The sequence below is a fragment of the Pundamilia nyererei genome, unplaced genomic scaffold (genome assembly GCF_000239375.1).
Source record: "Pundamilia nyererei isolate P.nyererei 1_Seehausen unplaced genomic scaffold, PunNye1.0 scaffold00073, whole genome shotgun sequence".
In the NCBI taxonomy this organism is placed as follows: Eukaryota; Metazoa; Chordata; class Actinopteri; order Cichliformes; family Cichlidae; genus Pundamilia; species Pundamilia nyererei.
In genome coordinates this window covers 2,933,066-2,952,658 of record NW_005187474.1, presented here as the reverse complement: position 1 = coordinate 2,952,658, position 19,593 = coordinate 2,933,066, and the positions used below count along the sequence as shown (strand labels likewise).

Below are 19,593 nucleotides of genomic sequence, written 5' to 3'. Positions count from 1 at the left end.
GAAAGCAATTGCAAAAAACAGGATGTTACAAGTATAATGCCACCAGTGGGAGGTTTACTGAGTCATTAAAGATATTGCTCGTGTATGGGAGTTTGCAGTTTTAATTATAAATCTCTTATTTTCTTATTTATATAGTCGCTTTCTTTGTTGTGCTTTGTTGCCAGCTAAATTGCCTATATTAACCCTTTCAGACACACATTGATATTACTTTTCTTTCTTTAGTTTAGTGGCTGTGGTTACTTCCAGCTTACAGCCAGTGTGGGCTTTGTACAGCCCATTGTTTATCTTCCTTCGTCACATAGATAGATAAAAGGGAACATGGTGTAAGAGAACAAAAAGATTATTTTCCCCATGTTTGTCTGTAATATAGGAAGTTTAGGAAGTAAACCAAACATCGCTTGTGTGTGTAACTTCCTAATAAGTATTTTCTCCGTAAGGTCATACACTTCCATGGCTGTAGGCGTTTGACGCTACTGACGGTACTGTCGGCTCCTTAGGGTTTCCTGTGTTTTGCCTCTGTGATGGTACCATACAACTTCCTTGCTTGTGAAATGCACCTGGGTTGTGTTTTCGTTACACTCGTAACCTCAACAAGCTGTAGATGAAAATGATGTCATATCCCCGGAGGATCTTTTATTAGTTAACTTTATTATAGCTTGATTACAAAGAGGTTGTAATTGTTGTTTTGGTTTTGTAAAGATTGTGATGATGGATTAATCTCCCTATAGTCCTGGGAAATACAGTCATCAGAGATAATTTCTTGTGTTATCTTTAAAAGTGCTTATATAAAAGTTAAAACTCATATTACACAGCTTTAGGTTAAAACTGTAAATTTGTAACATAATTTTAAAGTTCTGGACAAGTCATCAGCTTATACTTATTAAATACAACTCAGATATTAATGGGACCTTTGCTCTTCTTTTGTCTTACACTTCCTACCTTTGCGTGTTCTCAGATATCTCACAAAGATGCAGTTCTTTAAAAGATCATATTTTGGCATTGTCAGTTTACTTTGTGATTTTATGTCTAAGGCACTAAAGCTGTGGATGTACACTTACTGGTCTCTTTGTTAGGTACACCTTGCTAATACTGGGTTGGATCTGCTTTTGGTTTTTGCTTTATTTCTTCACTGCACAGAAAAACAGCAAGATGCTAGAAACATTGCTCAGAGATTTTGGTCCATGTTGACATGATAGCATCACATAATTGACCACATTTATCAGCTGCACATTCATGTTGTGAATCTTGCGTTTCGCTACATCCCAAAGGTCCTCTATTGGGTTGAGATCAGGTGAAAGTGTTGGCCATTTGAGCACAGTGAACTCATTTTGTTCAGGAAACCAGTTTTAGCTTTGTAACATGGCACATTACACGGAATCACTGACTTCTTATCAATTCACATCCCTACTCAGAGAATTTCCACATTCTGCGACCCTTCTCTGTAAACCCTCTTCTGGGACCAACAATAGTGCCACTTCATCATCTTTCTTCCCCACTCTGTTGCTCAGTTTAAACAGATGTACCTATCAAAGTTGCTGGTATATCATCCCTATCGTTTTCCTAGTTTATTATAGGTTAAACAACTCTCTAACATGCTCAAGAAATATTATGTAAACCTCACTAATGTTCATGTAAATTATTCTGTTGCAGCAAGTAATAACCTGGCTGTTTTATTGTTGTTGGCTCTCAGTGGATCCAGTTGATCTCTCCGTGATTGTCTGAACTGCTTCATTTTAACTTTGTGCTGAATAGTTGCCATCAAGGAGATCTAGTCATACTGAGAAGAATTTCCTTCATTTGTGCTGCAAGTGTTTGTGCTCTGCCGCTTTGCTGGTTCACACCAGCTCTTTGTCAGAGGCTAATTCATTCTCATTGCCCTTTTCTTGTGCCAGAACATGACCACTGCATAAGATAGAGTTTCTTTAAGGCTACTTTCAGAGTATCTGCACATACTTTCAGTTGTTTGACTTGGCTTGAAAGAATTTAAAATGAGCTTGTTTCATCAACTTTTTCCCCCCAGTCATTTAATGTCTATAAAATAAATTGCAATATCAAAATAGTGACACAACTACTGACTGCCTTCCCAAGGGGCCTTCTTGGTGATAATGTGTTTTTTGACCATCATGGGGTCAGCTTGTGGACTGTTTTGGCTCTACTGTTCTCAGCAGACCTTAACCCCTGACTTCCAGCTTGGTGGGGGCTGACATCAGTGTGTGGCAGGAAAGGTCTGGTGGTCCTGTTTGTGGTTAGGTGTTTGTGCTGCTGATATTTTTCTGTATTAGTGCCAGGCATGTGGTTAAATAGACCACATCCACCAGGCTGTACATTTACTGTTGTTACAGTAGTCAGCGTCTCTGAAAGTGTTTTTCATCTTTCCATGGCCTTGATGTTTTTGCATCAATGCTACAAAACATTCAGCTGGTTTGTAAAAAAAAGTGCATTGCCACTGAAAGAAAAACTCTTTTACTTGTTCAGTGCTGCATCATTCAACAAAAATCTAATTACAATATTTACACACAAAAGAGATATAATACGCAGTTTCAGTTTCCTGGTCTCTTTGTGTAGCTGCTGCTTGGCTACTTTAAAGTGAAGATTGTTGTTCACAGATTTCTCTCTTTCTCTCTGATTTGTGTCCCTATTAAACACAAGCCAAGAAACAAATGAATCCAAATATTCATTTTTAATCAAAATGCTGTATCTACTCCACTTATGCTTGATTGCCAAAAATGTGATGGCTGTTCCTGTAACACTAAGGATTATAAGTAGCCAAGAAAAATACAAGAGGTGTGAAACCAATGAACACAGACATTTCAAACATTTGCTGGCAGTGTGTGGTTGTCATTTATGTGAACACAGATTTGTTCATTCTTGTAAGCTTTGTGGGTTCATGTTTCTTGCAGGCACTGAGAACACTCGTCATGACAAGCATGCCTACTGAGTAAGTAGGCATGTGCTTCTTTGAATACCACCAGCTTCATATTCTTTAATTTTATTGTGTTAATTAACAAGTTGGTAAAAGAAGGCATCTAATTCTTATTATTCGTCTCTTGTAGGAAGCAGAACACAGTGGTTCAAGTGGTGAAAGCACTCGGTGGTTTTTTAATTGTTGACCGTGTTTGTGAAAGCACAACTCATGTGGTGTCTGGGGAACACAGGCGGACTCTCAATATTTTGCTGGGTATAGCTCGTGGCTGCTGGATCCTCTCATTTGAATGGGTACGTGGACATTTGAAATTATTTCAAAGTTAAGATGCAGGGTGATTCTGTCTTATCTCTAATCTTTTGAGTAGATACTCTGGTCTTTGGAGCAAAGGCAGTGGATTCCAGAGGAGCCGTATGAACTTTCAGATCAATTTCCTGCAGCACAGGTAAGTTCAGAACTACTCAAACAGTACTAGTAAAAGGGTCTTTGACAGATTTACTACCAGCATTGAGTTTACAGGAAAGCTTTTTATTTTTTCCAGTAGGGTAAAAAAAGCTGTATCGTCTTATCTTCGCATCGTTATTGGTTTAACTAGTTCAAAATCCTCTTGAGATTAAAGCTTTTTTCAGATATGACTCAACAGTATTAAATAATCTCTTCTCCAATTTATTACTCTCCAAATGCAATAAAAGATATTTTTTTATTTTTCCAGGACATATATTTTAGAGATTTTAGTGACACCTTAAACATAATCTAGAAAGCATTCCACTCATGCTTTAAGTCTCATTACTGCCAGTCATCCATTTACAGTAGGCTTGTTTTTCCTAAAGCATCCTGTGTGAATTGTGGATGTTGCCTCTTCCTGCACTTGCCATTCATGAATCACTGTCCTGTCCTGCCCTGCAAGGAAAGACTTGGGGTCTTAATGTAGACGAATGTCAGCATGTTTCCTCTTAAAATTGCCTGATGGCTTTTGTTGTGACAGATCAAATATTTTATATCCCCATGGCCTTTTATCATTTGGCACACCACATGCTTCCCTTTTTCATTCAATTCTTGTGGCCTCTATTGTGTGGTGTGGTGTTCCTTCAGCTGTGGCCAGTTAATCATAGAAACAGATTTTAATAGTATTGTCTTTTGTTTTTTTTATTCTGTCAGATAATTTGTGATAAAAATTTGGTTCTCTTTTGTTATTTTTGATTTATTTTATTCCAAAAGCATGTAGCCAGGTGCCATTTTTATACCAATTCAAATCTTTGTAGCCGTGATGGATCTACTCTTAACTATCCCTCTACAGTCTCTGCATTAGGCCAGCAATAAAGTGGTGTAAAGCAAATGATCAAGACTACTCTTTACTAGAATAAGAGGAGGTCTGCATCAGTCTAATATCTCTTGAAATATCGTTACAAACTGAATCAGTTTATCTATCCATAATGCAGCACGTGAAAACTAGGCTTAAGTCACTTTTTTATATTTCTTACAGTTTGAAAAATTCTAGACAAACATCCAAAAATGGATTTAAATCGTTTTTTGGTTTATTTTTGTATGAAATTTTACAACGGCAAACACTGGAAAATCTACTCTGTTCTCGATTGCGTCATTTCCCTGATGTTTTTATACATTACTTATTACATTACTCAACTGTCGTCTTGCAGTCAAGTTTGTTGCTCTACATCTTTCAATGGCTGTTCTCATTCTAGATTACCATCAGTAGCTAAACATGCATTGGTCCTTTGAGGCTTTAAATCCGAAATGTGCAGCTGAATCTAATAATGGCAACAATAAAATCACAAGTTTGTAGCATGTAGAATTTATTGTGTATTGTGGAAAAGATAAAATGACAGAAAGATTTGAAAGATCTTAAACAACACTTTAGCTGTATGGCAGGTCAGCATCCACAAGGCTGTTTATTCTTTGTCACATGACTTATGCTTAACTATTATGTCACCCACTACAATGCAGAATCAACCTCTCTGCCTTGTGGTTGATTTTTAACATTCAATATCAGGTTTATAACAGCTACTCAAGCATTACATGTCCTAGTCTCCTAAAGCCAGTGTTAACTGGTGTCCAATTTTTCTTTGTTGTAGTTTGTAGCTTCAAAAGAACCATTACATAAAAATGCAGATTAAAAAACATTCCCAGTACTGTAGAATTATATTAAAATTATTAATTTCCCTTCATGTGCAATAAAATTAATAACTAGCTATAAGAAATCTCCTTTCTTATATGATAAAGTTTAAAACCAACCTTAAAATCTACTTATAAATTAAACAACAAATGTACATATAATCTCTATAGCAAAACATTGTTATCATAAGAGAAACAATTTGTGGTATTTTTACATTAACATTTACATTTTGAAAAATGTTGACAATGCAAAAAAATAACTTTCACCAGATGTTTATCAGCATTTTGTACCATCGTCTCTATTATACAATGACATTGGCAGCTGTTTTTAAAAAATAGTTCAACTGTTAAAGTGATTCAAAGAAATTAAATGAATCTGATAAGCTAGCTGAATAGAGCCTGACCGATATTTTAATATATTTTAATATAACTCATTTTAATTACTATTCAAATAACTGTAAATACTACAGCTATGTGTATTGCTGTGACTCTCCATATTTCAAAATCTACCACAGAAAGATGCACAAAGGTGTATAAAAATACACGCACAAAGTGTTTTGGATCCCTTGAGAATTTTTATTTTTGGTCTTGTTGTTCCCATTTTCTTTAATCTGACTGTTCAAAGGGAACCCGAGAAGTCTGCTGGCCGGATCATCATTGTAGTGGTCTTCAGTGAGTAGCCTGAGCCTTTCCAGTAGTACCATTTGATTCCATTGAAGCGATTGGCGTTTTGGCCCTTTTGGTAATACATCCCATTCAAGTTGGACGGACCACAGGCATCAAACCACCAGCCTACAATAGAAAAACATTATTAATTTAACTGTTGTGTACTTTTTTTAGAGGTGGTAAGTTTGTGTTTAGACACATTACAACTAATCTGCTTGTTTAGATCCATTATACAAAACAACAGATTGTAAGGACAGTTATGTCTAATGTAGGCTCGAGCTGCCTACATTGGGGGTGGGGGGTCATTAATGTACCCTGTAAAGTAGTATTGCTTGAGGAAATTTGTCAGATTTCTCAGAAGCCAGTCCGGAGGAGCAAATGGCCTTGTGAAACTAGCGTAGTGCCCATTTGGGGAAAAGTGTAAGCAGGTTATTTTTCTAGCTAAAGTTCATAGATTTCCTCTAAACCTGTGGCATGCAGGCAGTCATAAAGTTACTGTTTTAAGAAGAGGGCAGCTATATAAGGATACGGTCAGTCAAATCAAATGTGTGTCTGACTGCGTGTTTAAAAAGTGACTGTCCGGAAAAGGTAGATGCCAGGTTTCTCAAGAACTGCTCATCCATTTGGGAAACCAGAGAGAAACAAAAAACAAAACAAAACCCCCAGAATTAAGTAAAGAAAGCGGACCCAATGTCTTTATGGAAACCACTTCGGGTTTTTAGAGTGATTACTTTTTGTAGAAGTTAGAACATTTTGGCCGGGCCTCATTTTTAAATTTTAAACCCATTTTAAAGTTAAGGTTTTTTGTGTTTATGGCGCTCCTCACCCACTCATCTGAAAATCCTTGAACTACACACAGCACTTACTCTCATACTCAGCAGCACACATACAGAAGAACTTTCAGACAGATTATTAATGGGGGTTTTTTTAACCCTCGGCCTGACAGACGATCCATTTTATGCTATTTAAGTAACCATACGTCCATTATCATTTGTGATAGAGTCAAAATTCACATGGTTTCAGAATGAAGTGAAGACGTGCTTTTGGGATATTTGGTGTATCAAGGTAGCACAAAGCATTCACAAGGTACTGCTGTCTGAGCACCGGCAGAAAAATAAGCTCCACCTAGGTTTTACCATGTGTGCTTCACATTAGCAAAACTCCTCCACTATTTCTGCACTAGAGAGAAAATTTATATGGTTCCTGAAAGATAAGAAGTATTTTGTAATTTACAAAATACAGCCAAAATTACAAAATAAGACCTGACAGGCTGTAGAATACTTGGCTGATAAAGGGTTAAAAAACTTGTTATTTTTGTGTGTTGTTTTGAAAGGCATTATAGTGAGAAGTGCATTTAGCCCCGTTTAGATCCAGATTTATTGCATTCATTAGCATTTTTGTTTATTTCAATTTCATGCTTGTAATGACAGATCCCACTTTTCTCTTTTTGCTGGACCAGTGCCCCTCTGTTACAATTGTGTATAATGTGCTCAAAGGAGTCCCCTGTGAGAGACCCCTCATGGGAAAAAAAGGATAGGGTAAGGGTTTGTGTGTTTTCATGTTCACTTGGCAAACCCCAGTACTGAAGGAGGCAAACTTCTGGCAGCTGAGTTACTTTACGGGGAATGGACGAGGACCTTTAAGCCATCAGTAGAGAGAGGGAAAAGCTCTGTTCCCAGGCTATTAATGTGAGCCATTGTAGAGACTGAATTCCCCGATGAGTTGATCAGTGATTAAGTCTGAGCTAATTGTGCTCTTTGACACGACTACAAAAGGATGGCTGCCCTTAAATTGGCCTTAAAGATTTTTGGGGCAAGTGCCAAGATTTTGTATGGATGGGAATTTGTTCCAGAAAATGTCCATTACTGATTGACACATTTTTATTTTTTAATTTTCCAAGCTAAGGCATGATATTTACAGTAGTGTGCTCCTACCTCCTGTTGTCAGTTGTGAACATTTGCAAACACATTTGTCATGGTCTGCATCCTTTGTACTGAATTCACTTCCTGGCTGCCCAATGCTGCTTATTTTGCCTGCCGTTCCGCTGTAGCCTTTAAGGTGTATCCTGTAAAATGGAAAAGGGAAAATGAAGGAAGAAGAGGAAGTCTGTAATTTCTGTTCCTCAAAAGGCATTGCTCAACCTCACTTATGTACTTCTTCGGCCTAACAGCAGAAGAACAGAAGCCAGCGCTATTTAATTTTGTTGATACTTGTGTCTAGCAAATATTTTTTTTAAAAAACTACTTTTATTTTATGACAGTGAAGTTTTTTTGTAATGCTATTTGCCTGTTTTCTTTTTAGTTATCCGGCATCGCTGAGCAAAAAAGATCTCAACACCAAATTAGAGTAGAGTGGAGACCTCAATAAAGCTGTGTTGAAATGGGGCATTTCAAGCTCTGATTGTCAAATTAAGCTTCAGGTATAGAAGTCAGCTTTGATTGGAAAGCAAAAACATGTTTGGAGGTTGTCTTATTGTCAGGAAAGAATGTCTGAAAAACTGAGGCTTTTAATGTATTTCCTATTTTTCATGTACTGAAGAGCTTTAGTACGTTTTCTTTGGGCTGATGCCAGTACATCAGGATCAGGAAGTATATAGTGTTATACAGCATGAAACACTATCCAGGGACATTTCTAGAGTGGGTCCAAATAGTAGTTGTTGTTCAGCAGTTAAAATTGTATAAATGATAGTGATGAGTGATGAGGTCAATCAACTCAGTAGTCTTGTGTTTGTCAGTAAGGTAAAGGACGCATACTTGTGATGATCTAAAAGTTTGCATCCAGAGTAGCTGAAAACATTTTAAAATATTACACCCATACTTTTCTAATGCAGATTCAACTCGATGTTCACGTGTTGGAGATTGCACTCTGCTGCATTATGTTGAGAATATAGCTTGTTTTGAGGCTACTAGCTTCTCTATATTTACATATTTAATTTCATTGAGTTTCCAGGCTATGCTTTAATTATGTCATGTTATCTTGGCTCAAAATTGGCAGCAGTTTTTTGTATGTGTTAAGGATAGCAGTCTTCAAAAGTGCTTTCGTAACAGTGTATAACTTGCTGATAACTTGCTGATGGGCTTTTTTGTCCTTAATAACTTGAGCTGCACGAGCAGAAACATTTTTCTGCTCAAAGCAGGAAATTGAACAAAATATTAATTACTTGCCACTTGGGGCCTGATAGATTTATTTCAACATACTTGTAATTTTGTGCTTCATTGTCAAGAGAAAATTGGTCGTATTGTGAGAATCCAGAGTTTCCTTCCCAGTCACTCAGCTGGATCCTTAATTTGTAGGACTGTTGATTTGACAGTCTGGAGACAAATTCATTTCCTAACCAGAATTCTCCAGAAGGTTCTCCGAATCCCTGAAAGTACACAAAAGAAAAGTTATAAAACTGTGTGAAAGTCCTGCAGTCATTGCTTTTCAGTTTAACAAGGACACCAATGGGAGATCAGAATGTGCTACATTTTTGACTATAACATTAAAAGTAATTTTTCCTCTGAATATAAAATTTTTAATCTGTTTACAAAATCCAATTTAAGAAAAAATCACAAATATTCACTTTTACAATAAGAAGTTAATGAAAAACCCATGTCAGTTTTAACTACGCTTGCATTCATAGTGTCAGCCCAGTTGTATCCTACTTGTCGTTGTACAATTTCAGGGGCATTGGCTGTAATAACAGTGGAATTGAATATGATACTTAATGACAAAGAGCGAAAAATATGTATAGCCTCTTTCTAAAATGTGAGGGGGTAAATGCTACTATTATTTTCCTGAACAGAAGATGGGCATTGCTTCTCTGTGTTAGTGGTTACGGTTTGTTCCTTCTTTGAATTACCTCAGAGGAGACAATCTCCAGCTCCTTAAAATATAGTCAATGGCCCAAACCAAATCTGACCACTGTTGGGCTGTTTGATTTGGAATGGAGGCCGTAACCTGGGTAATATTATTTTTAAGGGAAGAATTTCTTCCTCGAAGCTTTTACCTTTTTGTACTCTTGCCACGTACGGTGAAAGTCAACACGGCCGTCAAAGCGTTTTTGTATAACAGTCCAGCCACCTCCTTCTGTCTCCATGTCACAGAAAGCCTACAGACACAATGAAAAAAAGAGGAGTGAATATTTATTCAAATATAATCCTCTGTAAACAGTGCATACTTATTTATATTTTGACCTAGATAAAATAAATGTGTTCTAGGTTTCAGAAGTGCAGTCAGAAGTTTTAAAAAGTATCTAAGGAGATCACAGTTGTAGCTCAAGCATGCGCATTGCTGATAAAAGTCAATGAACATTTTAAGCTAACCTCGCTGCCCTTTTTAAAAGACAAAACTGAATTTCTCCTAAAGCAGCATGCTCTGTTTTATTAACTGATAGGTCAGATCATGCCTGTGTGAATGTTTATGTACATTTTGAAGATTTTCAGTATGTGCTGGCACTGATACATGTGTGACGTACGAGTGAGTGATTTTTAATGATCTAAAAAAGTGTGCCTTACCCATTTACGGCTCAGTCACACGAGAGTAAAAATAGGATGGCAACATCCTTGTCACTAGTAAGGCAACTTGTGTCCAAACAGTCATGGTCCAATTGGGACTAACTTCACTCTCCAACAGATTAGCGAAGGTTTGCAAATAATTGCTGCTTAATTTATAAATGTGTATGGATTGCCAACATATTTCAATCAGTCTGCATCAATGAGCACAATTAATCTGCAACAGGGGACTCAACTGGTTGCATTAATTTCTGTTTCCAGTCTACTTGAATTGCTTTTTAATGCTTTTGCTGTGTACGTAGATGGCACCAAATTTAAGAGTTTTGTGGATTTTTCACTGTTAACTGCTGTATTGTCACAGATTGCATATAATCATCAACTTGCTGTTCAGTCACAAACTAATAGCAGACCGTCTTTGTCTTATTTCTGTTTTACCGCAATCTTGAGGCTCCAAAGTTGTTTTAAAGACACATTGATTGCGAGTGTTTGCAGATTTTGCCCTCATCTTCAAAGCAACCGTTTCAAAGGGAACAAGTTTAATGGGCATGGTTGCAGTCATTTTGTTTGTCCCATACCCACCAACCACTGTTTTTTCTAGTATGACTGTAGCATGATAATGTAGCATAAAACCAGCTGAAAACAGTCAGTCAGGCCTACTTTACCTTAACCTCCATTGTACTGTTGGGTAATGTTAGCGTGTAGACACCACTGTTGGTATTTCCTGATTTGTAGACGGCAGCACAGTCCATGAATGTAGTAGGTGTGTCCCGCATCATGACAGTTTTAGGACCTGTAGAAGAAATAAACTTTTTTATTGTAAACAACTCACAGCTGTATAGCATTTAGCTGTCAGGTTGTGCTAAGCTAATATGTTTGGATTATGATAAAAGTTCTGCATGTTTCTTTAGTCTCAAAACTTAAAGTTTAAAAGACTTAAGCTGATGGGAAACAGCTGGCCTAGGTAGTATAAAATCAAACGAAATAGCAACAGCTTGTAGCTTCATCTTAACTGATTTAATGCTATTGGTCTCGACTTTTACTTTTACGTCAAGCTGTCTCAGCCTACATGTAAGGTCTACGGTCGGACCCCTTAGCAAATGTAGGCTGACATAAATGCTACTTAAAAGACCCCCTACTTGATCTTTCATTTTAAAAGAGGTTACAATGGCCTGATGAGGGGCTGCCTCACCTCGAGCGGTGCCAGAAGCGATGTTAGAAATGAGGTTGTTCACAGTGTCCAGTAGCTCCTGCTGCTGATACTGCAGGGCTGTGTTGTTGGTTGAGACTTTGAGCAGTTGCTGCTCCAGCTCACCGATGATAGCCGTCTGCTTCAGTATCAGAGTCTGGAGCTGCTCCTTTTCTTCTTGAAGCGTCTTCATCTCCACCTGCCTCTGCTCCTCCATCTCTTTTACTTTCTTCTCTAGAAAACTGAGGAGAAGCATGCAGGTTCAGCAGGTAGCTTCTTCATTGCCTAAATGCTGCTGCTAGTGAATTTGAAAATTTAAAATTTTTCCCATTTTGTTTGCTTTCCTCACCTGTTCTTGTCATTCAGTTTGTTGATGTCGTTTGTTTGGACAATTAGTTGCTTTTCCAATTTGTTGGTTGACAAAGAGTTTTCAAGAAGCTGGCGCTCAATCCGAGTTGTATGATGAATAACCTAAAATTAAAAGAACGAAATGAAGCACAGTGTCTTAGCCATATCTCATTATAGGTCATCCATTGATTCTGTAGACTTGAGACTTGGGATTGTGCTGTAAATGTTTTGTACTGTCTTTATGTCAATTGGTTGCCAATATCCTAAGAATTGGATGGACCCAAATGAAACACTCTTTTACTTTGGATATAATGAAATTAAATATTATTGTGCTTTCAGGTTTAATACGACAGCCAATCTCCTGGAAATAAAAACCTTTAAACATGTAAATAAGTCCTAAATTTAATAAGAGTCAGAGATATCAGTCAAGAGCCAATCTGGACATGAATCTTTGTATTTCGTCACGTTGATCAAGTTAAACTGGGTTTGCGCCTGCAGAGTGAACAAATAACCATTTTAAAATGGAAAAAAACATGACAGGAAAGAACAGCCAAGTTCCAATACAGCAGACATACCTGAACAAGGGGAAACTGAGAATCCACGTATTTTCACAAACCTACGTATTGAACTGCACATGGGGTTGGGGACCTTGCCACCAATTTCCCAGTTCGGAGGAACTGAACTCAGCAAAAAGCAGCTTGTTTACATGGATCCTAGCTGTGTGTCTCCAATGGAGCTGTTGATGTCTTTGAACAGACGGATGTCTGATTGTGACAAACTGATAGACCCTTTCTCTGGGAATACAAGTGTGCTAATAACAGGAAATGCTGTACAGTTGGCTCACATAAGGTCATTGACGTGTAGCCACAATAATAAACTGACGCCATCATGCCTGTTTTTCTCTCTGCTTAATTTTTTTTAACACTTGCAAACGATAATATTTATTGCAGCGTGTCACTGAGTAGGCTGTTATTTCTGCTTTTGAGGAATAAACAAAATGTGCAGTTTCACCTGTGCCTCCACGTTGGTCAGTTTCCTTGTTTGCTCAGCAGTTTGACTTAGCAGGTTTGTCCCGATTTCAATCATTGTAGCGGTGTGGTTGTGTACAGCAGTCTGTTGGATTTGGATCATGTCCTGCTTCATGCTGTCCTGTATGTAGCTCTCAAGCTGCAAAAGAGAACGATGATAATTAGGTTTAGACAGTTTTTGTGAGCTACCGATTCTCTTCATCACCTGGTCATTTTGTTGTATATAATCCTGTATATTAGGGTTAATACAGAGGTCTACATATTGACATTAGTATGGGACACAGAGATTCTGTTTCTCATTGGTTGTGGACAAGCAAGAAATCAGGAGTTAAGTAAAATGTTTCTCATGAGCTAAAGCTACTTTCAGGTACTCGCTTATTCACAAGAGGTCACCACAGCAGGCAGCTCCCTTCCTAACGCAACCCCCAAAGGGATTTGTGTCTGTTTCTGGGATTTAACGGGCGCTAACCTGACGCTTGTTTTGTGAATATGTGAGCCATTACACCTGCTTCCCTAAAACTCTATGGACTCTGATGATATATATTTTATATATTTCGTGGCTCAAGAGTTGGGAGTTCGCCTTGTAATCGGAAGGTTGCCGGTTCGAGCCCCGGCTTGGACAGTCTCGGTCGTTGTGTCCTTGGGCAAGACACTTCACCCGTTGCCTACTGGTGGTGGTCAGAGGGCCCGGTGGCGCCAGTGTCCGGCAGCCTCGCCTCTGTCAGTGCGCCCCAGGGTGGCTGTGGCTACAATGTAGCTTGCCATCACCAGTGTGTGAATGTGTGTGTGAATGGGTGGATGACAGGTTGTGTAAAGCGCTTTGGGGTCCTTAGGGACTAGAAAAGCGCTATACAAATACAGGCCATTTACCATATTTTTTATAATCTGTAACCCTAATAAATGTAAGTGCTCTGTGTATTTCATTAGTAATGTGGATGATAATGTAAATGTCGGAAATAGGACGATAATACAGTGAAAACATGCACCAAGATTGATTTTTAAGATGGGACCACGGGGATAGAAATTTACAAAGGTTGCCCATCATGAGGCCTTTTCACTAAAAACCTGTCTCGTTTCAGTGTCAAACATTACGTAACCTTGCCCGTGTCAAACTTGTTAATGATTTAGGGATTTGTTCTCGTCTACCTTACTGTATTGCCAGATTTAGACGCAGACTAATCATTAAGTTATTTCCTGCATGGTGTTCCTGAGTGGCAATCAGGTCACACGACTCGTAAACAGGATGGAAGTGCTGAGTGAGAAGTTACATCCTTCATGACAGTGTGCAACTTGTGTGCAACTGGAAACCAGCGTCAGTTGAATATCGATGTTATCTCCTCTTAGTTTGCATAATCACTGTTGTTATTTATTCATCAGTCAGAAATGCAACGGCAGACATTTTATTTGACTACTAATACTTATGCTAAAACAACCAAAGGCTGCAATTAGTGCTGATTTTGTTTGTCTTCCTCTCTTGCTGTCTAGTTTGTTTATGTTCTCGGATTCACGCAGATATGTGGAAGGGTGTCATTTGAATTGTTGGCAGGATGTCCCATTGATAGTCAATGATCTAATCAGTTGTTTGCTCTGTGTGCCTCAGAGGCATCAGTGAGGGAATGACTGTGTTCCTCAGTCATGTGACAGACATTTTTTCTCCAGCTGTCATCAGTTGGTGCGGCATGAATAGTACTTTCATTAATGAAATGAGTACACTCTAATAATAAAGCACAACAAACCTACTGATTTGCAACTTTTTCTTTTCTAATGTGCAACTTTATTTAAAGACCCCCAGTATGCTTATTTGACTGCTGTGAAGTCCTCTGCATAGATGGAATTGCTTGTTTTTTCAGATTATTTTCTTTTCGTCTAATCTCTTCCATCCATCCACCAAACCATTGATGGATGGAGGTGATGATGAGATTTATAACCTCAGTGAGGCAAGGCTGTGAGGCATTCATTCAAACATGAAGCAGGCAATATTTCAATTCACCTTAGCTGCTTATTGTTTTTTAGGGTTACATGACATACATTTTTCTCAGTGGAGCTTTTAATGAAGAGTTAAAATAGAGTTTGAGCGCTCTGGAAAGCTGTGCCTGAACACGCTTACACCTGCTGGAGTAGATGATCCTGAGTATCTTTTGCTGTTCTGATGTTGAACAAATATGTCTCTCTTACTTTATTGGCGATGACGGTGTTCACCTCACTTTTAATACACACAACAAATTTCTGCTTAAAATGACTAAAAGGTCTCCCTACAGCTATTGGGTAGCAAAGTCATTGTCACAGTCAGCACAGTTTCCAAATGACACTTCAGTGTCATCAACTGCTGTGAGTTTTCATTATGGCAGAATTAAGAAATACATTGGTTTGTTTTGTATATTAGTATATGCCTTAATACTTAATATGACATAGTGCAGCTTTTTCACACCTGAGTTGTGAGTTCTTCTCCCTAAAGTGTTAATTTGAGGCAGACATGTAACAGATGAAGATAAGGGGAGTCGTCTTCTGTGCGCAGAGACTGATGTGAAACAGATGAAGTGCGCTGCTCCAAGTAAAACCACATTTTTAGTGCCACATACTTAATTGGCAATCTTCTTTAGTCTGTAAGAAATGTCTGGGCGATCAGTACGTTAGACGTGGCTTTGGATAAATGTTCGTTTGTATTGTGAACAGGCTGTGATTTCTGAGGCAGCGCTTGAGTCTTTGTGTGAGTATAGTGCCATGTAACGGATCAGGGTTTGTTTTATGTTACGAGACGGGGATCGTGTCATCAAACTGTGAGATGCTTTTTGTGTTTCTGGCTCGTCTTGTTTCGTTCTGATCATTAATCACACTCAGTAAAGGCCCAGGAAAAGAAACGTCTCGCTTCTTTTGCTTGGACATGTAATGGCTCAGTAAACTGAAAGGAAAGTGTGCATCCACTCGTGTGGACACCTGCGCCTGCAAGTCTTTGTCAGTCCGGGTTGAATAAAGGTGTCTCACAGACACTGAGCACATTTTTTTGTGTCAATTTCAAATGTCATTAAATCAAAATAGATTCTCAAAGAGCCTTTCATCCATTCATCCATCCATTTTCCCAACCACTTATCCAACTTAAGGACGTGGGAGAGCTTTCAGAAGAGTCTTTCAGTCTTACAAAAACAAGTTTTGTTCTTTCTTTTTTGTTGAATATGTGGTTGTTGGTGCTGTGATTTCTTTTAACTGCTTCTATGTAACTACACAGTGAGAGAGAAAAAACTGTTCTTGTTTTAATTTGGTCAAAACTTTCTCATATCAGAGAGCTAGTGGTCCGACACAATGAGCCATTCACCACGTGAAATGTGCAAGTTTCACATAATCATCTGTTCCACCCATAAAAGTATATTTGATACTTGCACGTAAGTGTAGAGGCAATATGGTGAGAGAATAATTTACTAGTCTTTGCCCACGTTGGGACAAAAGATCGGCATGAAAGTATCTCCACTTTGACACCCCTGTGGTGACTCCTTCAGCTCTTCACCACATTTTGTCCTCTTTCACATCATTGCAGTTTTTGGTACCTACGGAGGCTTCTTGTCATTACTCTTAACTTACTGCGATACAGTTTAACCACTGCGTTTAAATTTCTTTCACTGATGTCAAGGGTGTGACACAATTTTACCTTAAGCAGCCACTGCGTGTTGTTCTCCATGCTGATCTCCAGTTGTTCTAGCCTCTGAATTGACTCGTTGTCCGTAGGTCCGTCCTTCTGGACAGGATAGTTGTAGTTGTTATACTGAGTTTGGCAGTTATCCTGCTCAGGCAGCAGAAACGTATAGCTGCAAGGGCCATTTTGGATTTGATATTGTGTTTTCTCAGCAGCACTGAATCCAGTTCCCAGACCAAGGCACAAGCTTAAAACTAGTAGGTCCACATTCAGCATCTTCATTGTAGATCGAGTTATGTTAAACTTACAAATAAACCCCCTTGGATTTTCAAGGTTTCTTTAATCTTATCTCTATCTGATTAGATATCTTCTTCCAGCAGCATCCAAGTGTAAACAGCTCTCTTGAGTTTCTGCAGGTTCCTTTTATTACCTCTCAGTGGTAGGAGGAGAAAAAGCCATCAGGAATGAGAGGTAGTGTGTCCTAAGGTTGATGGTGCCAGACTGCATGTGCTCGCCTTTCATTAGACCCCTGACCACTTGCTATAGTGCTTTAAACTGTGAGTTTAAACCACACCCCCTTGCCTGTGGCCAGTCAGTGTGAAGAGCACTGAAGTGGAGATTCCTTTCAGTACACGCTCGCTGAGCAACACACAGGAGCAGATGCACAAACGACACATCTTCTACTATATCCTCCACAATACCCACATGTTTTTTTTGCTTTAGTTGAACAACTACTCAGGATGCAGCTGTCCACCTTCAGCACACTCTTTGATAGTAGCAGCGTCCATCCCATTCATTGAAAAATGTTTCCCGGTTTACAGCAAGCGCCCTGAATAGGAGATTCAAAGGAAGAAGTGTCCATTTCAACTTTATTATTAACCATTTCCTGTTTTGTACATATAAGCAGCACCTACATTAAATACACTGTCCTCTTTTTTTTAATAAAATTGGTTTATTTGATGAGCTCAAAATTTCTTAAAACTCTAAATAGATTTTCATTTCATGTCATTTATTATTTCCCAGTGGTTCAGAGTGGCCGTTTTATGACCTCCAATTAGAAAAACAAGATGGTTTTTTTTCATTTGCATCTACTTCAGAGTTTAAATGACATTAGCAGAACCATGATTCACAAGTATAATGAAGCATTAGATGCTTTTACCCTTGAAGACCAAAAAAGTCACAGGAAAGCTCATTGTTTTTTCCTTCTTACAAAAAAGAATCCATTTTTACAAAGCAGGTTTTTCTGTTAGGTTGGGAGTTTTAATCTCAGCAAGTTGTGGGTGTTTTCTGTAGCCTAGCCCATTGTTGTTTACACAAGCCCAAAATAGCCCAACAAAACATGGTCCCACACTCTTACACACAGCAAAGTGCAATTTTTTAAAATTTATTTATTTATTCTCATTTATTTATTTTACAGACTGAATGTGCTTGAAGCCTTCTAAAAGGTGTTGTGATTTTCCAGGATGTTCTGATAGTAATTAGGAGTAATGGAATATTTCCAGAAACTGTGGTGAACAACACGCCTAAAATGCATGCATTAGCGATTTGTTTTTCTGTGGCTTAAATAATGTTTTGCAGCAGAGAGCAAAACCTTATTGTGAAAACTAATGGTTACGTTTGATAGAAAATTAGGGAACTGGCTTCCAGCAGCATGTAATGATACAAGCACGTGCATCCATTTATTTTTATAATAACTATTCTGCAACACACAGAGTGCATACTGTGGGGTCTTTTTGTCCAATTGGAGCACTATCTTGACATGACAAAGTTGTTGTAGGGCTCTGTGACATCAGAAAACTAACCACATGTGTGATGTGTAGTCTAAGCACATTTTAGTGGCACCTAGAGGGGTCTTCTCGATGTCAAAATGACAAAAAACTGAATCGGACTAAACTTGCAACACACGAACATGCACAATTTTAATGTTTTATATAACACACTGGACTCAAAGTGCAGGCTGAAAAAACAAGGTAAACTAGTTCAGTAACTCAGAACCTCCTTTAGCTGCAGCAGCCTCCATCAAATGTTTCCTGCACCACAAGTAGGAGGAATGTTGAACCATCACTCCTACAAGACTGTTTTAGGTCATCATTATTTCTGGGATGATTTGCTTGAACATTTAATTTCACTGAGTTGCTCATTCGACAACATCTCAGTTCAGTTTTCCTAAACACTGCTTCTCATTGTTTTCAACCTCTGGGTCATTTTCTCATTGCACCGTCCAGCCTCTACAAAGCAGCAGGTCATGTAGCTCTCCCCTTACATTTTCTTGTGAAAACTTGTGGAGCGATGAATACATTGGTCTTTCAAAATGCTTTTGTAGATGTTTGCCATCGTTGAGCATCACTGTTCTCATATGGTTTTGTCAAAGATGTTGCAATTGAGGCATGGTGCATACCAGCCAATATTTCTTGAGAAGAGCAGATTGATAATTGTAGATTTACATGAATAGTACAGCTGTTAAATATTTATTTGATCCAGTTTGATTTGTTTAGATGACGTTCAGACCACATTTATGAGCACTCGACTTTCACAAACCTTTTCATGGGACAGTACAAATACCAAAACAGAATTGTAGGAAGTAGCCTGATGTAATAGTTATGGTATAAAGGAAATGTTACACATTTTAAGCACATTACCAAAGAGGAAGGACATGCAGTCATTGCAAAAATATTGACTTTTTCAGGTGTTCAGGCTGAATCACCCACGCAGTAGATTGATCTGCATCACTTTCAGTATTTCAGTTTATTTTACCGTCATTGAAAACTAAGGGAAGGGCAGGAACATCAACAGTGATTCAGTTAAACATACATCCAGTCCAGGGACCATTCATTAATTGAATTTATTACTGCTCCATTTATACAGCTTCCTTAACATATGTAAAGTCTGCTGAGCTGTCGAGAACACAAAGTGTTTGATTATACAAGGATGCTAATTTATTCATCCTGGTTACAGCGCTGCTCATGCTGTCTGTTTGCCTCCACTGCCCTCTCTGGATTCTCACTTTACAAAAAAAAATGTAAAATTTGAATAAATAAAAGGTAATAAAATGCAGCTCATCCATTGTGTTACAATTTTGTACATTTTTGGCATCAGTACCATTTTGTTGGGGTGAAAAAGGTTCTTGCTTCCACAGCCCAAATGCATGCTTATTAGTTTGAACGTGTTTGAATGTGAGCTATATAAAACAATTC

General features: G+C 38.3%; 2 protein-coding genes across 3 annotated transcripts in view; one reads left to right on the top strand and one right to left on the bottom strand.

Annotated features, from left to right (window-relative positions):
- Positions 1–19,593, top strand: part of mcph1 (microcephalin 1) — a 34,490-nt gene that overhangs the window by 9,840 nt on the left and 5,057 nt on the right. For both annotated transcript variants that reach the window (XM_005737170.1, XM_005737171.1), the window contains exons 11-13: positions 2,901–2,938; positions 3,054–3,216; positions 3,291–3,368. In XM_005737170.1, coding sequence (XP_005737227.1) covers positions 2,901–2,938; positions 3,054–3,216; positions 3,291–3,368 — 279 coding nt within the window. The remainder of the gene's footprint in view (positions 1–2,900; positions 2,939–3,053; positions 3,217–3,290; positions 3,369–19,593) is intronic.
- On the bottom strand, positions 5,279–16,917 carry angpt2a (angiopoietin 2a). The gene is made up of 9 exons (XM_005737168.1): positions 16,415–16,917; positions 12,758–12,913; positions 11,748–11,869; positions 11,402–11,640; positions 10,875–11,002; positions 9,708–9,809; positions 8,917–9,083; positions 7,654–7,784; positions 5,279–5,845 (listed from the first exon to the last, which is right to left on the bottom strand). Exons 1-9 carry the CDS (start codon positions 16,679–16,681, stop codon positions 5,673–5,675), a joined length of 1,485 nt encoding a protein of 494 aa, XP_005737225.1. The 5' UTR covers positions 16,682–16,917; the 3' UTR covers positions 5,279–5,672.

What these genes read in the sequence shown, in the direction of transcription:
- angpt2a (XM_005737168.1), bottom strand. Translation starts at nt 16,681, where the DNA reads ATGAAGATGCTGAATGTGGACCTACTAGTTTTAAGCTTGTGCCTTGGT. An exon ending in ACACGCAGTGGCTGCTTAAG is followed by an intron (nt 12,914 to 16,414) that starts GTAAAATTGTGT and finishes TCTCTTTTGCAG; the next exon opens with CTTGAGAGCTACATACAGGA. An exon ending in CGCTTCTGGCACCGCTCGAG is followed by an intron (nt 11,003 to 11,401) that starts GTGAGGCAGCCC and finishes TTTCTTCTACAG; the next exon opens with GTCCTAAAACTGTCATGATG.